Genomic DNA, 18,887 nt, shown 5'->3' with positions numbered 1-18,887 from the left:
CCAAAACATTGGAAAACCTCATCCAGTTCTTTAAGCATTATGTAAAATTTCTGAGATTTACTTAAAATAGTTACCAGTGGAGTTATCATCTGCATGCCTAGATATGCTATCTGTACCAAACCAGAGATGCTAAAATGTATTCAGTAAAACATGAGGCATAAATATTAAATCCTTTTCAGTATTAGCTTTCCCTGGCTACTTTCAATACCTAATTTGGAATCCATAACATTTCAGAATAAAAAACCTTACTACTTTGGAAATCAGATAATTCAATTGTAAGAAAACCTCAGTAAATTTAAGTTCAATTTAAACAACAGCTACTTAACCCTATGTTACTTCAAAAAGTCTCATTTTAGCTTCCTTTTAATGCCCTCTTCCCATAACTATCTTTTGCAAGACTTTCATATGCAGAGGAGCTAATTTATTTTAAAAAACTGCCTCTTCTTGGTTTAATAGTTGCATTTCCCTTAAAGAACCAGCTAAACCTCACTTAAAATAAAATTATGGTTAAAACATGTAGGATTTCAAGCCAAACACTAGCTATCCATGAAATAAATTGGATAAAATCTCAATGACTACCACCCTTCTCAGGATGAATGAAACCGGAAACGTGCTTCACAAGTAAAGGTCAATGCTGCAGCTCAGTGTAAGACTAAGGAAGCCCTGTCCCTACCCTCCCACTTAAGACATATCATACATTACTTGTTCAATGGAATCTAACAGCAAGAACATTAACAAGCAGAGATTTCTTCCCCAAATACAGGAACGAAAACAGTTGTTCCTACTGGCAGGGAAGGACTATATACGCATTTCCTAAAATTGTGGTTCCTTCCCACATACCAGTAACTTTACTTTTTCACCCCCCATGCTCCTGTTCTTCATAAGAGATGCCCCCTCATTCGTACCCAAAGGAGTTGAAGCCTTCCTAAGAGACCAAGCTAACTGCCTTTAGTGGGCAACCATTTTCATGAGTGATGGTGCCTTTTCCTGAAGTATGAAAGTATGAATATTCATTGCTACTAACAGCTTTGAGAACTGAATTCCCAAAGCCTAAATTTCCCTGACACTGCTAGAACACTGTCCCAGTGCATCAATATTTTACAGCAGAGCAGCAACCCTGAGCTGAAAGACTTTTAGTCTGGTAAAGCTGCTCCACTCTGATGCAGTGAGTCTTGAATTCTGTTAGAAATACCTTTATTTTCAGTTCCATTCTTCAAAATCAGTATCATTCTATAATTTGTTGTCATTTTAAAATGGTGTGAATAATAATACAATGGTATAATAAGCTTCTGTTCAAAATAGCACCATGAACAGCAACAGCCATTTAATCTTTGGCTTCTGCTGGATTTCCTTATGAATTCTCTCAACACAAATGTTGTATTAGAATTTCCTGAGCAAATAATTCAGGTAAAAGTTCCTCCACAGTACACAACACAACTTTGCATTGAAGATCTTAAGTACAGCATAGTGCCAAAATTATGTTGCACTGAAGAGGAAGGTGAAAATTCAGTGGCTAAGGTGATACCTGGAAAGCCTCCACACACAAACTCAAATATGGGAAATCAAAGCAGTGACTTTTTAAACTACCTCAACACATGCATGAAACTGAAGGAAGTACATAACTTCAGGTTGTGCTTGAGCAACTGTAGTTCTGCTATTCCCAAATTGGATTGCTAAATGTTGCATTAATTTAACAAATGTTTTCTTTAAAAAACCCAAAAGAACCCCCAAACTTCACATGAAGTAGGTCATTACCAAGGTTTCTACTCAATCTTAATCACTGCAACACATTTCCTATAACATGAGTTAACAAGTAATAACAGAATTCTGCCTAGAACTGGTAGGCTGTTTCCTTTTCCTTTGTGACCTGACTACTAAAAGGCAACATATACAGTGAAGAACTAAGTTATCTGATTTTACAGGCAACAAAAAAGTTGGAGATTTGGGACGTTCTCTCCAAGATGCAGCCTGACTAATTGGGTGGGACTTGGGTCTGCTAGTGCTTGTGAGTTCTCTCACTTTCCTGCATCTCCTAATCTTGTCTATTTTGGTTGTAAGATTGTAAACTGTTTACTTCATATGGTGCCTAGCACAATAGCAGCTCTTACATACTCTCACAATAAATTATTAGGAATAACTGATTACTATTTTATTAGAGTTACTTTTTCTGTAAAACCAAGGCAGCTCTGTAATTTCTTATGGGCTCTGTCTGGAGGCTCTGATTTGTATGACCCCTTCAAGAAGGAGAAGCCACCATGGGTGAGGGACATGTGCAGTGCAGATAGAATGATCAAAAAATTATGGGAACAGTCTTAGCCTCCGTAGTTCATTTGACTGCCTCCAAATGGTTCATAACTTGGCCAAATCTCACACAATTTTCACAAGAAAAGCAAAAGCCATCTCTCTGTCCTCAGAAAAAAACTTTCCTGTCAATTTTTATCCTTTCCTTCACTCCCAGAAAGAAAAATAACTTTTAAAAACACAGAAAAACACTGGGGAAAGAAGTAATCGATAACAGTGCAATATATTCCACTAAACTGGTCCTCAAAAAGTTAGTCAGTTTTGGCTGAGATTCCAAAGAAATCACTCTGTTTCAGGGACCAAATAGAAAATATTTCAGCCCAAATAATTACATTGTGGCAAACACAAAAGCAGCTGAAAGCAGCATGTTATCATATTTACTCATATTCAAGATGAGGTTCCATCACCCCCAATCAACATGAAGGGGGGGGGAGGGGCTCCACGGGATCCTCAACTTAGATTCAAGTACCTACCTGGGGCAGACAACAGCTCAGCTCTGGCTTTAGCCCCTGGCCTAGTGAGTTCCTGCCTTAAGTGGGGTTGGTTGTGTGGCATGGGAAGGCACATCACTGCAGAAGTGCAGGTGAGCGGCAGGGAGTAGGCAAGGAGTTGGAGAGTGACCCTGGGATCCCCCCATCATATTTAAAGAAATGCTCTGCGGTTAGATTGTTATGATAGCTAGTGTTACTTTGCAACTACATGTTTTGAAGTAGGTGAAACATTAATTTAAAAAGTAAACATTTATTGTAACCAAATCTCTCTTAATTATTACTGCTGATTTATGGGATTCATTATATATTGTATATAGCTAATCTGCACCAGTTCTGATCATTTATTTCATATGACTGATTAACAGGATCAATATTCTCAAAATGCAAATTAATTTGCTGTCAAATCAGTAAAACCAATGCTCTTTGCATAAAAATTTCTGCTCTCAAACCCAGCACAGATGAGTGGTTCAATAATCCGTTACTGTACAGGAATATTATTTAACAAAATACCAACTGCCTCCCCCCACCCCACTTTTCCTTGCTGTCACCAAAACCTTGCGATGATAACTATTGCTTATCACATTCACAGGCTGTTTAAAGTGACCAGAAAGGTTCCTTTATGAACTTTACTTCAAAAAAGGTGAGAATATACTTGATTCCATAATAGAATACAACTAAATAGTAGAAAACCACTAAATACTAAACTAACATTTAGCATAGCAGATGTCACATCTTCAACTGGCAGTTAACTATAGCTCTTTCAAGTTGTGTTTTATTTTCACAAGTGCATCTATGTTATAGATCTCGGACTTGTTAATTTAGGGTTACCATATTTCCAGTTTCAAAAAAGAGGACACCTGTGGGGGGGAGTGGAAGGGGTATATGATTGTGGGAGGGGGGCAGTGATAAGTCCCCTGCCCCCTCCCCCCCAGCTCCTCTCTCCTGACCTGCAGCTCCCTGCCCTGCCCTGGTGCTCTTCACTCTGGACCCACAGCCCCCTGCCCCCTCAGTCCTGCCCCTGCCCCTCACTCCTCAGCTCCTCCCCCTGCCTCAGCCCTGCCGACGCCGCTCACTCCTGACCCGCAGCCCCCTGCCTTCCAGCACTGCTGAAGCCCCACACTTCTGACCCACACCCCTTGCTCCATCCCAGCCATGCTGCCAAAGCAGCTCGCTCGCGCACATACACACACACCTTCCAGCAGCTGCTGGGGCCTGCGTGCAGAGCACGTGATCTCCCAACACTCAATCAGCTTCCCCACTACCCCTAGTCCCAAGCAAAAGCAGAGGCAAAGTAGAAACCTGGACATTTGCTTCTATTTTAAAAAACCTGCCCGGATAGAGGACACAGGGCCAAAAAAGAAGACATGTCTGGGAAAACCCGGACATACGGTAACCCTAGTTAATCAAAAAGCTATGATTTAAAAGCTGCCAAACAGTCTAAAAAGTCTACTTTTACATTCCTTGTGCACACAGTTTTCTTTGCATACTGGATACAAATACACTTTTCAAACTTCTCTGCTGTCCACAATATAAAACTTCCCTCTGTCTACAATAGAAAAAGAATTGATGGCTTTTTTTTTTTTTAAATAAGCTCTTTTCATTGTATAATTTTAATATGTCTGTTTCATAGTTATATATGCTCAATATTGTGCTCAATCCTCCATTTATCCTGGGACACTACTTATATTAAATAAAAGATTTAATTGAAAGAACGCCTATTCTTATTGACCACTGCACTTTGCTATCTGTGGATTTATGATCATCTAATGCACATCTCCCTCACTTGATGGGCTGCCTTATTTATCCCTATTGTTCTTTTGCCAAAAGGAGAAGCTTACAAAAATTAGCTCCCATTTAAGCCAGGAAGGAAACAGCATTTGTTTAACACAACAAGAGGCCTTTCACTACCTGCCTGATGCCCTTGACCAGCACATTATGATGGCCTTTCAATGTGCTGGCTGCCCCTTGCTGGGCTGCTCAGTACTGATAAGACATGCCAACTCCCTTGAGTACCATTCAGAGCACAGAGCAAGAGGCAATGGACCCCCAAGGATTATTTTCAAAGGCTTATGAAGGAAATACGACATTTATGGGCTTTCACTACTGATTTCTGCAAGTACTTCTACAGGTTAAAGAGCAATATCTGACTCACAGCCCCACATAACTATTATTTGACAGAAAGGTTTGAAAATAAGACATCTCGTTATTTACAATATACTTTGTCTTCTTTCCAAGAGCTTAGACATAATTAAAAATAAAAAGAACCCCAACACTTTAGTGACAGGTTATTTACTGAGATACCACAAAATCTACACTGTAGTTTGAAACACATATGCAGGAATGCTTTTCAAAACAATACCCCAAGGTAATGTCCCAGTGTAAGCTTGTCAAAAAGCAAATAAGCGAAAAGTCATTGCTGAATATGTTTTATACCTTGAAAGTCTGGTTTACTCTTTTAGGCTGTTTACAGATATTAAAAACAACAAAAAACAAAACCCAGTGCTTTACATTAAACTCAACACGCTTCTGCAAGCACATGGCCAGAAGAGGCAGTGCATTAGTTGGACCCAGCTTGCCCAATGCGAGGTCACGGTTGGCAGGGCTAACCGGACCTTGTCGTGCATCCACAGATGCATCTCTAGCAGGGCCAAGGAGGTGATCCTCCCCCTCTATGCGACACTGGTCAGGCCACAGCTGGAGTACTGCATCGAGTTCTGTGTGCTCCCCTTCAGGAGGGACGTGGACAACATTGAAAGGGGCCAGAGGAGGGTCACCCGCATGATCCGGGGACAACAGGGCCGACCCTACAATGAGAGACTGTGGGACCTGAAGCTGTTCAGCCTTCACAAGAGAAGGCTGAGGGGGGACCTGGTGACCATCTATAAACTCACTACGGGGGACTAGAAGGGTTTGGGAGAGACCTTGTTTCCCCTAGCGCCCCCTGGCTAACAAGGAATAACGGCCACAAGTTGTTGGAGAGTAGGTTTACATTAGACATCCGTAAGAATTACTTTACAGTCAGGGCGGCTAGAATCTGGAACCAACTTCCAAGGGAAGTGGTGCTGGCTCCTACCCTGGGGGTCTTTAAGAGGAGGCTTGATGCCTACCTGGCTGGAGTCATTTGAGCCCAGTTTTTCTCCTGCCCAGGCAAGGGGTCGGACTTGAAGATCTACAAGGTCCCTTCCGACCCTTCTTCTATGATTCTATGAATGTCTGTATAGAACATGAACTTACTGGGGCTTTTTTGGCACTTTTCTCTAATAGCTGATTGAATCAGCTAATTACTGATTGAAGCAGCTTCACATAAAAGCACTGGAAAGCCTTGCTGAAGTGCCCGATCTATACAGACGCTGTGGAGCCAGGTTGAAGTCACACTCACTGCTTCTTCTGGTAAAGCACATTTTTGGTTTTTAAAATATTGGTAAGGAGCCTTAAACATGATCTGTGTCCCAGATTCTAATACCAACTAATAGTCACTAATGGTACCTCCTGTTAAAAGAACATAGAGGGGAATGTTATATTGTGCCTGGACATTATTCACATTAATGTAGCACTGCAAATTCATGTCATATTAGATAGAATGGTTTTGGTTTGAAATACCTAGACTCCCTGGAACCAAAGCTTTGAATACTGACAGAACTAGATTCAGCTCTTTGTCCCTCCAAGGCAGATAAATTTCATTTCACAGATTACCATTTGATGTCAGAGAAGACTTTAAACACCAAGATTTTTCAGCTTGCTCTGCACGCCTATTCAAAATCTCATGGCAATTTTTATCAAACAAAATGGTTTGTCTTTGTGAAAGAATTTTGTTATAAATAACAACTCAGTGTTGTACTGCCCCGTTAACACCTGACTTTGCAGTCTCACTTTTCTTTGTATAGTATGGGCCTCTGCGAAGTATACTGGGAGGCAAATTAACTAGTTAAAACTAAATTCCAACGATTTAGCAAAGTTCCATACTTCCTCACATATAACGTACCGACAGATATAACATACACCCTGTTTTTGGAAGGCTCCAAAAAGGGTGGTGGTAGGGGGGAGAAATCTTATTTTGGAGTATGGGTAAAAACCAGAGGTGAAGGGTCTCTGGGGCTGGGAGCTGCACGCTACGGCCTGATCCAGCATTTTGACTCTGGGGCCACACAGGGCAGCAAGGCACAATCTCACATGCCAGCACTGGGGCTGCATTGTGAAGTACGACCTGATCTGGCATGCTACAGGTGGGGGCCCACTCTGATACTCAAGAACTGGGGCTGCCTGGCAGCTTTGACTCTGTATACTGGTTCTGGGATTGTGCGCATTGGTTATGGAGTGAAGTACTAGGTCCAGAGCTATGTGCAGGGCTGGACCCAATGTGCTGGGTCTTGCTGCAGACCAAGCTTGCACACCATCCCAGTCTGGCATGCAATTGGGGAGGGGGACTCTCCACAGGTCTAGAAATCTGGTAATGGGGGGCTGGAAAAGGCAGGTAGGGAGTGGTGGCAGTGTTAACTGCCATGGCTTCTAGGGAAGTGGCAATTATTATTGCCATTACTCTGCCCCGCTTCCCACCCCAAATTTTCAGACCTAGAAGGAGTCTTTTTCCTTATATATACACTGAGTACCCTAATCCATCCCAGCTGGTTTTAGGGAAGAGAAGTATGGGTTATATGCAAGAAAATATGGTAGTTTATCATGTAACTTGTCCTATTGACATGCCACATATTTAAAGGAGACCATCTGCTTGAATTGGGTCCCACTTGCACAATGGATTTTGCATAGGGCTGTGCTACTACCTGATGCTTATAGAATACTTCAAGCAGACAATCAGCCACATGCAAATCTCACTTATTTTCCTGTTGATTTATTAGCTACCATTGTAGAGATGCTAAAGAAAGCACCCCTTAGGCAGTCCATAAAATCTTGTCTGCCAGCTTCAAATCCAATCTGGAGAGATTTGCTCAAGCATATATTGAATTTTTTCATAGATCTCTTCATGGCTATTATGACCAGAAGGGACCCTTTCAATAATATCTGATGGGTAAATGGACCAAGCCTGATAACTCTTGTAGATGATAAATCACTATAGCTGCCAATTGAACTTAACTATGGCCAAAGCAAATCTTGATTTCAAGTAAATGCTATAATTTGGATTACAGTACATACATATAAGGCCATATGATGAAGCATTTTCATTCCAGTTCATAAGTTTCCTGTATCATATTTCATGAAAGTGTCTACTCATTGTCAAGTCAGCTCTCTGCTACTGAAGCTGATCCTGCCAAACAAACATGTCTCATACACAGATGTTCTAAGGGTTCTTCATGGTATTGAAAAATAGGAAGCGGCAGCCTGATATCCCAAATCCAAGTCATCACTGGATTCAATGTCCAGTGACCAATGTTCAATATCAACCTTTAAGATATCTGGATTCAAAGCACTACCAGATCTGGATAGATTTAATTTCCTTCACAACTTTTGACACATATTGTTGACTCTTGCTGTGGACAGACACACTGGCAAAAACTTGCTCTGCTACTACAAAGTGGTACAAAAATAATTATCCACTACAAGACCTGGTCTCTAGTGAGTCAGAAAGGGAAATTAAATTGCTTGTGCTGTGGGGTTTTCTCTAAGCAAGGTGATTCCTTAAAAAAATGTCAACTGTTCCAAAAAAATTTGCAGTTTTACTAATAATTTTAACTTAGTATTTCTAGTATTCTAACGATTCCCATAATTGCTGCCATTAGAACCACACACACTGAGATAACTGGATATTTTGAACTGATACAGATTGAAAAGTTTTAAGGTAGTTGCTACATAAAATGCTCTGCTACAAAGACGGATATACATACTTCCATGAGTTGCTGCTTTCTATGCTATTCCAGATCAATGGTGCTTACAAGCCTCAGAAGTAAGGCTCTCAGAAAAGAAATTCTTGTAGGAAAGGTGATTTTTGTATGTATATAGTTCATAAAATGCTTTGGGATGAATGGAAATGTAGATCATGGAAGGTTTTATCCCTACATAATGTACAAAAGAACACAGAGAGAAACTTAACCGACCATTCATATTGGCACATACATAGATATTTTTTACACATAATACTTTAAAAAAAAAAAAAAAGCACAATATTTCAGGCAAGGAAGACATCCTCCTTCAGGCAAAGAATTCCAAGGTAGTGTAAAGAATTAATTAGAGAGAGGCTGAAACATACAAGTTAATCACATGGTTAGTGGAAGAAAGAACCTCATTGAACTTGCCTCTCACCATATTTCCTTCTATTCTGTATAGTTTATGTAAAAAAGGAAGAATGCTGGAATTAAAGTCAGCAGTGACACTACACAAGGTCTTTTCCCTTCACCATTCGCTATAAAAAAGCCTCCCTTCTGCTTCCCCCCACCTTCCTCTAAGGATCACGGAATATGGTAAGAAACCAAATAAATGATGAACACAACTAGAACTGATGATTCAAAGCTATCTTTAAAATAACAAACAACTTACATGCGAAACTTAAATAATGTGTATGCCATGTCTTAAAATAAAGAAAAATGCACCTTAATCTTTCCAGTGCTTTATTATTTCTGACAAGTTCAGTGGAAGGGCATAATTCTGCCTTGCTGTATACACAGCCTGTAAGCTGAATGCTCATTAAAAATAACAAGAGCATCTTTAAAAGGCATTGCCCAAGGAATGCAAAGGAGCCCATCACAGACTCAGTTAAGTTGCAGCCAGTTCCTGTTTAAGAAGCTTAGCTTATTTTACTATTATAGAAAAAGAAGGAAAATTATCTTTAAATCATTTTTAAATGATCACACTTTCTTCTGGGGAAAATAAGAGATGCACACATACTCATACATGATCAAAACTGCACATATACTTTCAGAATATGTTAGAGCAGTAGCTGTAGTTTGATGTGTGTTGCATTTACTTTGATAACAGCTGGAAAACCCAACCCTGATCAGTAAGTCAGTCTTCTCTCTCTCATCGTTAAACTTCCTTTAGAAACAGTGTTACACAGTTTAAACCCAAATGCACCTTATAGAATCACTAATGAAAGGCCAGTCTGTAGTCTGTTGTAATTAAGCAAATCAAGATCATCCCCTGAGCTTTGTATCCAGCTCCTTACTCAGCTGTTAGATTGTCAACATCTGTCATGAATTACTCCCAACATCTGGCTAACTGGATAATAAGAAGGGCAGTCTGTGGTTGGTCCAAATTCTACTTTACTGATCTGCTTCAATAAAGCAATCTCATAAGATCCTCTTATTCTCTTCCTAAGCAATGACACCACCACCCAGAGAGTGCTTTGTGTTTTATTTCATGTATAATACTCAAACAATCAGATGTCTATTAGAAGCTCATTTAGCTTGGGTTAGTGTCATATCAGTCCCAATACACAGCAATTCAAAGCCTGCATTTATAGTATAAAATAATCCTCACCATTGCAACACCACCAAGAGACCTGTGATAAAGTTATAAAGCTCTCAATATCTATTTTTTGTTATCTGATAGCAATTTATCTCTATAAGATCAGAATGGGAAAACTCTCAAACAGAACTTCTATCCAATTTAGTATCATTAAAATGTTCCTGGGTGCAGCCTTTCACAAGGTTTCTGGTAAGTCTTCTGGTAAAGTAATAAGAAGAGCAATACAAACTCTTATGAGCACAGACACGAGAATGCCACCTTTCATTATTTTCCTAATTACTATAGGGCCTAATACCAAAGCAGCTAGTATATTCTTTCTTGAGTTTACAAGAATGATAAAATAATTTTGTAACAAACCCTGAAGAGTAAACAATGCCCTTCTGTGCATGAGCTTCAAAGGAAGAGACTTTGCTATAGTGGTTCTCAACCTCTGGTACCTTATATACCCCCTACCAATTGACACGGCAAAGGTGAAACCGGAAGTCCCACCATGGCACTTCTGGTTTCGCTGCTGCAAGCTGAGTCCCACTTTTTCCACTGCGGCCCAGGGCAAAACAGCCTGTGTGGGGCCTCCCTCCCTATCCTCCAGCACACTGACACTGGGGAGTGAAACCCTTGGTACGCCAGATACGGTGGGAGGGGCAGCAGCCAGAACTTTTGGCCCAAGCAGGCAAAGACCAAAATGCAGCACCCACATACCCCCTGCCTGTGTCTACCCTGGGGGTATGCATACCATTGGTTGAGAAGCACTGCAGTATAGAAAGTTCTACCATAAGGATACCAAGTGTTGCAATTTAAGGCTACTACAACAATCATTTCCTATCCAATCTTATCTACTGTGAAGAGACATAGAACAGTCCAAGAAAACCAAGGTCACAAACCATTCAAATCACCTAAAACTTGAACTGAACTTAGGTACTCCAATAGTCAACCAAATGTAAAATTTGCTCTAGAAGCATCTATTGTTAAACTGGACATTAAAGAAAACCCCAACATTTTGTTGTGTTAGGCTTTTTTCCCCTCTTTTAAAAAAAGTAGTGTCCCTTTTTTGGTACCAGAGGATAAGTCTAATATGGTTTTAATAAAACCAAAAAAACCTAGCACATTAGAACAGCAAAAGCCAAATCAACTAATATTGATATTTTAAACCTCTGCAGAGGCTATTTTTAGATGTCTCATGAATTCCACCAATCACCACATTAATATCAACATCTGGTGGCTTAGCAGCATGGTAAGCCATGCTTCTGCAGTGAGCTACCAAACAGATGTTACAAAAAGGCTTCTAATTAAAACAAGTGGTTTAATAAAAGCATCTAGTATAAATGTGACATTAAAATATTGTATTTCGGTTGACTAAGCTAAAAAGGACTACAGTACTGTATTAGAAGTCACATGTCATCACTGTTTTTACGAGGACTACTACTGGTGCCTCATTCTTTCACAGAGGCCCCCTCTACACATGCAGAAAAAGGTGCTATTGGATCTAATGAGTGATCTACTATCATGCCTCCTTGCCATACCACATGAGCATGGCAGGAAGCGCGACTGTGGGGTTGCGCATTAGATCCAATCATACCTTATTGGTGGTGTAGAGGGAGTCAGACCTTGGACTCCACATGGGCCTGATCTTGGGCTCCACACAGGCAGCTGGACTGAGAGTCCCACAGCTGATGGGTCTCTTGGTCCTAGCTGCATTACGCATACAGCCAGGACCGAGAGCCCTGTCAGGTGCAGGACTCAGCCCCAGCTGCATGTGTGTGTCTGGACGTTTCATGTACCCGCTAGCCTTGGGGATTGTGGCTGCTGTGATCCTCCAGGCCCAGATGGTTCACGCATCCCTGAGACATGGGGATCAAGCAACTGCAATTTTCTAGGCCCGGGGGTTTCACTTTGGGCACAGTGTACCCCTGTGGCTGGGAGCCCTGTCAGCTGACAGGGCTGCAGTTGTACGAGAGACCCTGCTACACATGTATATTAAAGTTTGACAGCAACCACCTATAAAATGAACACACATTTTCAAGGTCTAACTTTATAGCTGGTTGGAGCTTTTTATTGAGTGATAGCTACTCTACATGATCTTAAGGTAATTGCACAACTAACCAGTTAACTGCACAATATTTGTAATGTATAGAGGGGGATAAAGAAAAAAATCTAAGCGAATGTCAGATTTGAAGGACAAATTTGATCACCTTTTAGATTTTAGTCATGGCAGTCAGGTATAAGCCAGCCCTTGAAAGAATATTTACTCTTTGCTGTAAGGCAGTGGTTGTAAACTGGGGGTACGCATACCCCTAGGGGTACTTAAATAGGTAATAAAGGGTATGCAGAATGAGCTGAACACAGCCCATCTGGCCCCGGGGAAGTGTTGCTGCCTGGCTGCTCTGTTGGTGGCTTCACCTGCCCCCAGCCCACAGCTGTACATACACCCTGGGCAGCAGCCGCGTCCTCGAAAGGCATTTCCCCCTTGCGTCCCAGTGAGAGCTAAGGGTCCTGGGTAGGGTGGGAAGGGACTAGGGGAACCTGGGGAGCATGGGGAAGCAGCAGTCTGGGCCCCCACAGGGGTGAGGCTCAGGGCTGCTGGGGGCACACAGCAGAGCACCCCATTCTAGTACCTCTGAGCTGGACATGCAGGGAGAGCCCAAAAGCCTCCGTTCCCTGACAGCCCCGCTTGCAGGGGCTCCTGGCAGTGGCTGCAGGGTGCACTGCCTGTGGGGCTCTTGCTGGCCTCCAGAGCTGTTGTGGTTGTTTCTGGTTAGACCCTCACCACTAGCATGCACCTCCTTTCCCAAGCAGCTGCTCTGCCTTTGCCCAGTGAATGGAGCCAGAGAAAGGCGCCTGTATGCAGATGCAGATGGGTGCAGGGTTTTTGTTGCTGCAAGCAACCCAATTGTTTAGGCTCCCCACTCCTCACCCTGCCTGCATGGGGCTGCTCTGAACCCGCCGCTCCTTGGGGCTTGTACCCAGCAGGGCAGCGAGGACAGACCTTGCGCTTCCTGGGCCTGTGGGGCTGGCTGCAATATGGCCTTCTCCTACCAATGACATGCTCATGGTGCACAGGTGAGAGGCTGTCTCCTGCCCCTCTCCACCACCCACCCCTGCTCCAGCCAGATGGCCAGTCCTATGCCTGGGGGCCTATATTTGGAGGTTAAGTAGGGGTCCCATATTTTGGAAGCTAAGGGCAGGGGGAGGGGACATATTTTGGAGGCTAACTTGCTTCAGGATTTGACAAACAGAAGATGTAGCCTTTTTATTCGTGCCCCTGACTGCCTCACTCAGTTCTGCCCTGCTCAGGGTTTCTCCCCTCCTGGGAGGGCTGTTTACTGTGCTTAGGGTGTGCAAACACACCCTGCATGGTGGGTTCTCACGGGCGCACAGGGTCAAGTGGGCTTCGTGGCATCATTAAAAATTTTTTTAAAAAAAGTAAAAAAATTTGGGGGGCATTAAAAAAAAAATATATTCTGGTTTTTCTTCTGCCATTAAGTGCGCACCAAGAGCTGAGGCCAAGAGCAGGCTGCTTGCAGCAGCACCCTGCTGTCACCTATCTGGAGCCTGCACACTGATGAATGACCCCGTGGGGAGAAGCACATATCTGAGCCCCGGGGCCAATCCTGACCTATCTCCGCCCACACAGGGGCACAGGCCCTCAGGCAGCAGGGACTGCATGGCAGGGTTAATGAGTGGTTCACACAAGTGAGATGGGAGGGAAGGGAGGCTGCATCTCCTGCACCGTGACTGCATGCATGCATGTGTGTGTGCATGCATATGTGCAGTGGTGGCTCAGACAGCCCAGGCCTGGGCCCAGCTCACCCAGCAGTGCCGTCACTTCAGCTGCTGTGCAGGGTGCAGCTGTACCAGGACTCATGGATACATTGTGGGGATGTGGCTCTGTGGCACACAATGTCTATGCCCAGCACTGCTGCAGGCTGAGGAGCTGTCAGGTGCGGCCACCTGCACTTGAAGCCTTTGTGCAGGTACCTCCCCATCGGGTTCCTGCCAAGGCATGGCCACTTCACTGCCTCAGCCACCCTCACAGCCCGGCAGCCCCCACTGCCTTCCTGCCTCACTCCGCCATTATATTAATTAATATTAAATGCATTATATCAGTAACGCATTTAATATTAATTAGTGCACTCTGTCTTATATCATATAATTGGTAACATTAAAAACAAGAAAAAAAATAATATAAAGGGGGTACGTGAGCTGCAACTTTGAGACAAAAGGGGTACACTTGTTAAAAAAAGGTTGAAAACACCTGCTGTAAGGTTTAAAATGTAATAGTAGACAGGGGCTGCTGCAATTTCCAAAATAATAGTAGGACAGCAAAACATAAAACACTAACACTAAGTGGGAAAGGCATAGACACAAGAAGTGGTAAAAAATGCAGTGCATGCACACACAAAACACACCACAATGCTTTTCAAACAATATCATTTCCTCACTTAACCCACATAAACGAATGTTGGGATTTTTGCTTATTTGTATTTATTGTTTAAAACAAGTGTGAAAAAGTATCATCTTTGAACTTGGCTCCTACATATGATGACTATCTGTATATTTACTAAGAAACTTTGATTTTATGTTCATATAAACTGAGTTCATAGTTGAGATTCCTTCTAAATAAAACCTTACCACAGCCTATATGGTTGGCTACTGTGGGAACCAATAACAAGTGATATTATTGTTTAATTAACCTGGAATAGGCTTAAAAGCATTCTGCCACTAATTTTTTCCCTTACGTAATTATTCAACCAAAAAGAAAAATGAAAACAAAAATAGATTCTTTCAGCACACTTTGGCTCTGGCTCTAGATCAGGGAGTGCTCTACAGGAAAAGTGGCCAGCAGCTGCAAAAAGAAAAGGGTCACATCACAGAAACTAACCTACTTAGGATTTCCGATTGGACATTATGCAAAGCACACTTTTTGCTCAATGAGGACCAACTGATAACAAGGAGACAAGAGGACAGCTGTAAGAAATGTTTTGAGAAAAAACATACAGAAGGTGATTTGCAATAAGAGATGGTGTCAACTGGTTGTAAAACCAAAGGAAAAGCAATGGTTTAATGAACAAGAGAGGACTTTTGAAGTTAAAAAAAAAATCCAAACAATAAGGGCAGTTTGGGTTCTTCAAAGGAGAAGGAATACGAGACAAAAGCAGGAAGTGCTGTCCTTCCTTTATCCTGAGAATTCTCAACGAAAGGTCAAGTATACCCATCAGTCAAGATAAGGAAGAAGAGAGCAAAGGGAAGACCTTCTTGGGGAGGAAACAAGTATATATCAGAAAACACCATCTATGTTAATGTATTCCTCCCATGCATATTTAGGATAAAGGAGACTGAGGTTTCATACTCAAGACAGCACAAGGCATCTTATGAAGCATGTTTTTTTGACAGAAATACACTAGCCTGGTAACTCAATGGGAAATTAAACACTTAAGAAACTCTCAAATATTAGAACTGGTTGTAGTCAGAGATTTACTCGTGAGGAAAGAAGGTTGTTCTCTCTTCTGCCTGAAAAGCCCTATAAAATCCTAACTGTTACATCATCTCTGCAATTTTTGACCACAGGCACTCCTAATATAGGAGATGCCTGTTACTTAATAGTAGGGTTGTTTCTGAAGCAGTCATTGCTATGTAGAGAGCTTCTGAGCTACTAATGTCATTTGTCCAAGCAATTACATTTATCATATATACTTAAAAACTCTTAAAATCTAAAAAGGAATAATTTAGTTTTAGTCAATCTCATAGTTACATAATTCATTTACAGTACTCTCCTGTGAGTTATGCCTATGATATCACTTCTGGGATGAAAATCAAGTTTCATAGAATTGTATTAAAAATCAGTAAAATTAAATATAAATACTTCTCCAACACAAAACGATTACCATTGGCAGGCTTCTTAACCAATAACAGTTCATTCACATTTCTTGGGTCAGTTTCTTAACACAGAACAATTCTACACACTTGGTAGGATAAACATTACCAGCTCTCGAGGCAGAAAGGCTTCCTCCTGGCGAGCTACAATCAGAGAAACAGTTTCCCCTTGCTTAGTACTCCTCAGCATAGCAACTAGCTCTTCTTGGGTCCTGCTAGTGATGTCTCTGCCATTCACCTAATGGATGCAGTTGGGGGAGGAGAGGGGAAAGGAGAGTAGAAAAATCACTGACATTAGTGCACGCTAACCTTGACTTTTTTGGCTACTAACAGACATCACATTTATCCCAGGAAAAAGTCTTTTGCCCCAGAACCATACAGACGTGCATGTCCAATATCTAGCTTCCAGTGCCTTTGAAATAGGCTGGATAAAATGCACTAATACTTTTTCCTCAAGATATGTTGTTCAATATTTGTATGGTTATTGTGATTCACCATGGACAAGCTTGTCAAACTGCGTGTTCTCGCTGGGCAGCTAATGGCACAGGAGGACAATGTGGCTTGGAAGGGTGATGCATGTAACAAGGCTCTACTATACCCATTTTAATTTAGGTCTAATCTTGCTACTATCAATTCAAAATCAAATGAGACATCTGTTTATGGCCCTTTTCTGAACTGGGGAAGGTGCGGTTCACTGGTCTGAGAGCCAACAAGTTTTAGCTTTGGTTCCTATGTAACTCGGGTTTGGCCATGCAAAAATCACTTAACCTCTTTGCTTATTTTCACCATCTGTTAGAGGTGGTTTATAGTACTTACCTACCTTGCAGGGGGTTTGTGAGGCTTAATTAGTTTGTAAAGTACTTTGAAGATGAAAGCACTAGAACAAGAGCTAAGGATTATTAAAACTGTTTACATTAAGAGCTCCTTGAAGTTAGTGAGTAAATATAGCCCCATAGATAATGATATTGTAAGTCAAAAGATGTCTAAAAATTTAAAACAAACAAAACTGAGCACAGCTGTTTTAAATGGGCATTTGAAAACCTTCATCGTGCACACACAACCTTGGATATTATTGCAGCAATATGAATTCTTTTAAAAATGAATTTAAGTACTTTAAAAAACTGGTTGCCATATTCTAAAATCTCTTATTTGAAAGTCTTGAGAAACCACTTTTAAATGCACTTTTTTCCAAATGGTAGCACAATATATTCAAGTTAACAAGCAGTGTGGAAGGTTTTCTCTTCCATTCCAGGATCTTAAGTATAGGGTTTAAATTAATAAGACATTATAATTATTTGGTCAGTAGTAAACATAAGAGCCAATATATAGCACTTAGGAATGAAAATGATAGGAATATTTGATATTTCAGGTGTCCCTAACCTCCAGTATCCTATCTCCCGATTGTAGACGACCATCTTTTACTGCTGCCCCTTTTGGCAATATATTTTTAACAAAGATGGGACCAGGGCCATGTACTGAAGAGTCTCTGGTAACCACAGTGAAGCCAAGTCCTTCAGGACCTAGGGAACAGAGAGAGAAGGCTCGTGGTAAATCTTACTAAGAATATGACAATTATCAAATGAGCTGAACAGTCAACATAATAACATAAGTATCAAGTGCAGTCAACAAGAACGAACTACAATATTTTTGGATTAGCTATGCTCTCATCTAAAACTTAATTAAAGTTCTCTGTAAACAGAACATTCTCATAAATATTTTGTGTAGAGTAGTAAACAGCAAAGAAAATTACTGTAAAATTATGTGAATTAGTACTGTAAGTACAAGTAATCAGGGACAGATCCAGAGGGTCTGTAGTGGTACCGTCATACCTCCCATTTTGAACCAAGCTGTGGGAACAGCAATGAAACTTTTTTTACACTGTCCTTGAAGGAATTAAGAATTCCACCCTGCTACCCTTTCTATCTGTGCTCAGTAGCACATCCCTCTTCCTGTCCCCTGCTTCTCTGCCCACTGCTGTTACTGTCACCAGTCGACCTTCAGGCAAGAGGAGCTCCAGATATGCTCCTGCCTCACTCTAGCTGGGCTGCATGGGAAGCTCAGCTCAGCCAGAGACAGCAACATGTGGGTTCCTCCTCCCTGCCTGATCCCTCCAGGTGTTTCTCGCCAGACTGGGAGTAGGATCAGTGATGGGGAACCCAATTACTGCCACTGCCCCCTCCCTGTGCACCCTGACTGGACTGGGACAGGAATGGCTTTGGAGCTTCCTCCCATTCCCAGGTTAGATGGGGACAGTGGCAGCATGAAAGAAAAGGGTGATGGTGTAAAAAGTGCACGGGAGGATGTGCTCTTATCTGATTCAGGGACTGTAAAATGTCTCTGGCTGCTGCTTCTGTGGTGTATGGCCTAGCTCACTTTGGTTTAAGTGTGTGGAAGCTGGGAGAGAGGGTGCAGTTATCCCTGCAGCACTGGTTGTTGGCCAGTTGCTGCTTCCACACCCCACTTCAATAATCCTGGATCAGCCCATACAGGAAATGGGGATCAACTAACTCCATATCAAGGTCATAGTTACTGTCCCAAAATGCATGGAATTATGTTTCAGGGATGTATGTGGTAGTGGTGTTGGTCTGAGACATAGAGAAATACAAAAGTCTAGAACTCTTGGTTCCAAAATGATACCTTTTATTAGACCAACTGAGAAATTACAGAAAAAAATCTTTTTCTGCAAGCTTTTGGGTTCATGCGCCCTTCACCAGGCTCAGGAAAAATGCAAGATGGTAAAAAGTCCCCATATGTAGGAAATGAACTTCATTTTTCCACAGAGGAATCAGAAGCTGGAAAACTGTCCTTTTT

General features: G+C 41.8%; 1 protein-coding gene across 3 annotated transcripts in view; it reads right to left on the bottom strand.

Moving 5' to 3' along the window:
* The window catches only part of PARD3B (par-3 family cell polarity regulator beta), a 765,403-nt gene that overhangs the window by 337,776 nt on the left and 408,740 nt on the right, over window positions 1-18,887 (bottom strand). For all 3 annotated transcript variants that reach the window (XM_090044807.1, XM_090044808.1, XM_090044806.1), the window contains exons 10-11: window positions 17,457-17,596; window positions 16,186-16,314 (exon numbers count right to left, since the gene is read on the bottom strand). In XM_090044807.1, coding sequence (XP_089900933.1) covers window positions 16,186-16,314; window positions 17,457-17,596 — 269 coding nt within the window. The remainder of the gene's footprint in view (window positions 1-16,185; window positions 16,315-17,456; window positions 17,597-18,887) is intronic.

This window comes from Crocodylus siamensis, chromosome 4 (assembly GCF_052110815.1).
Source record: "Crocodylus siamensis isolate JL-2025a chromosome 4, ASM5211081v1, whole genome shotgun sequence".
Classification (NCBI taxonomy): Eukaryota; Metazoa; Chordata; order Crocodylia; family Crocodylidae; genus Crocodylus; species Crocodylus siamensis.
Note: the sequence above shows the minus strand (reverse complement) of the source record. Positions and strands in the feature narration are given on the sequence as shown.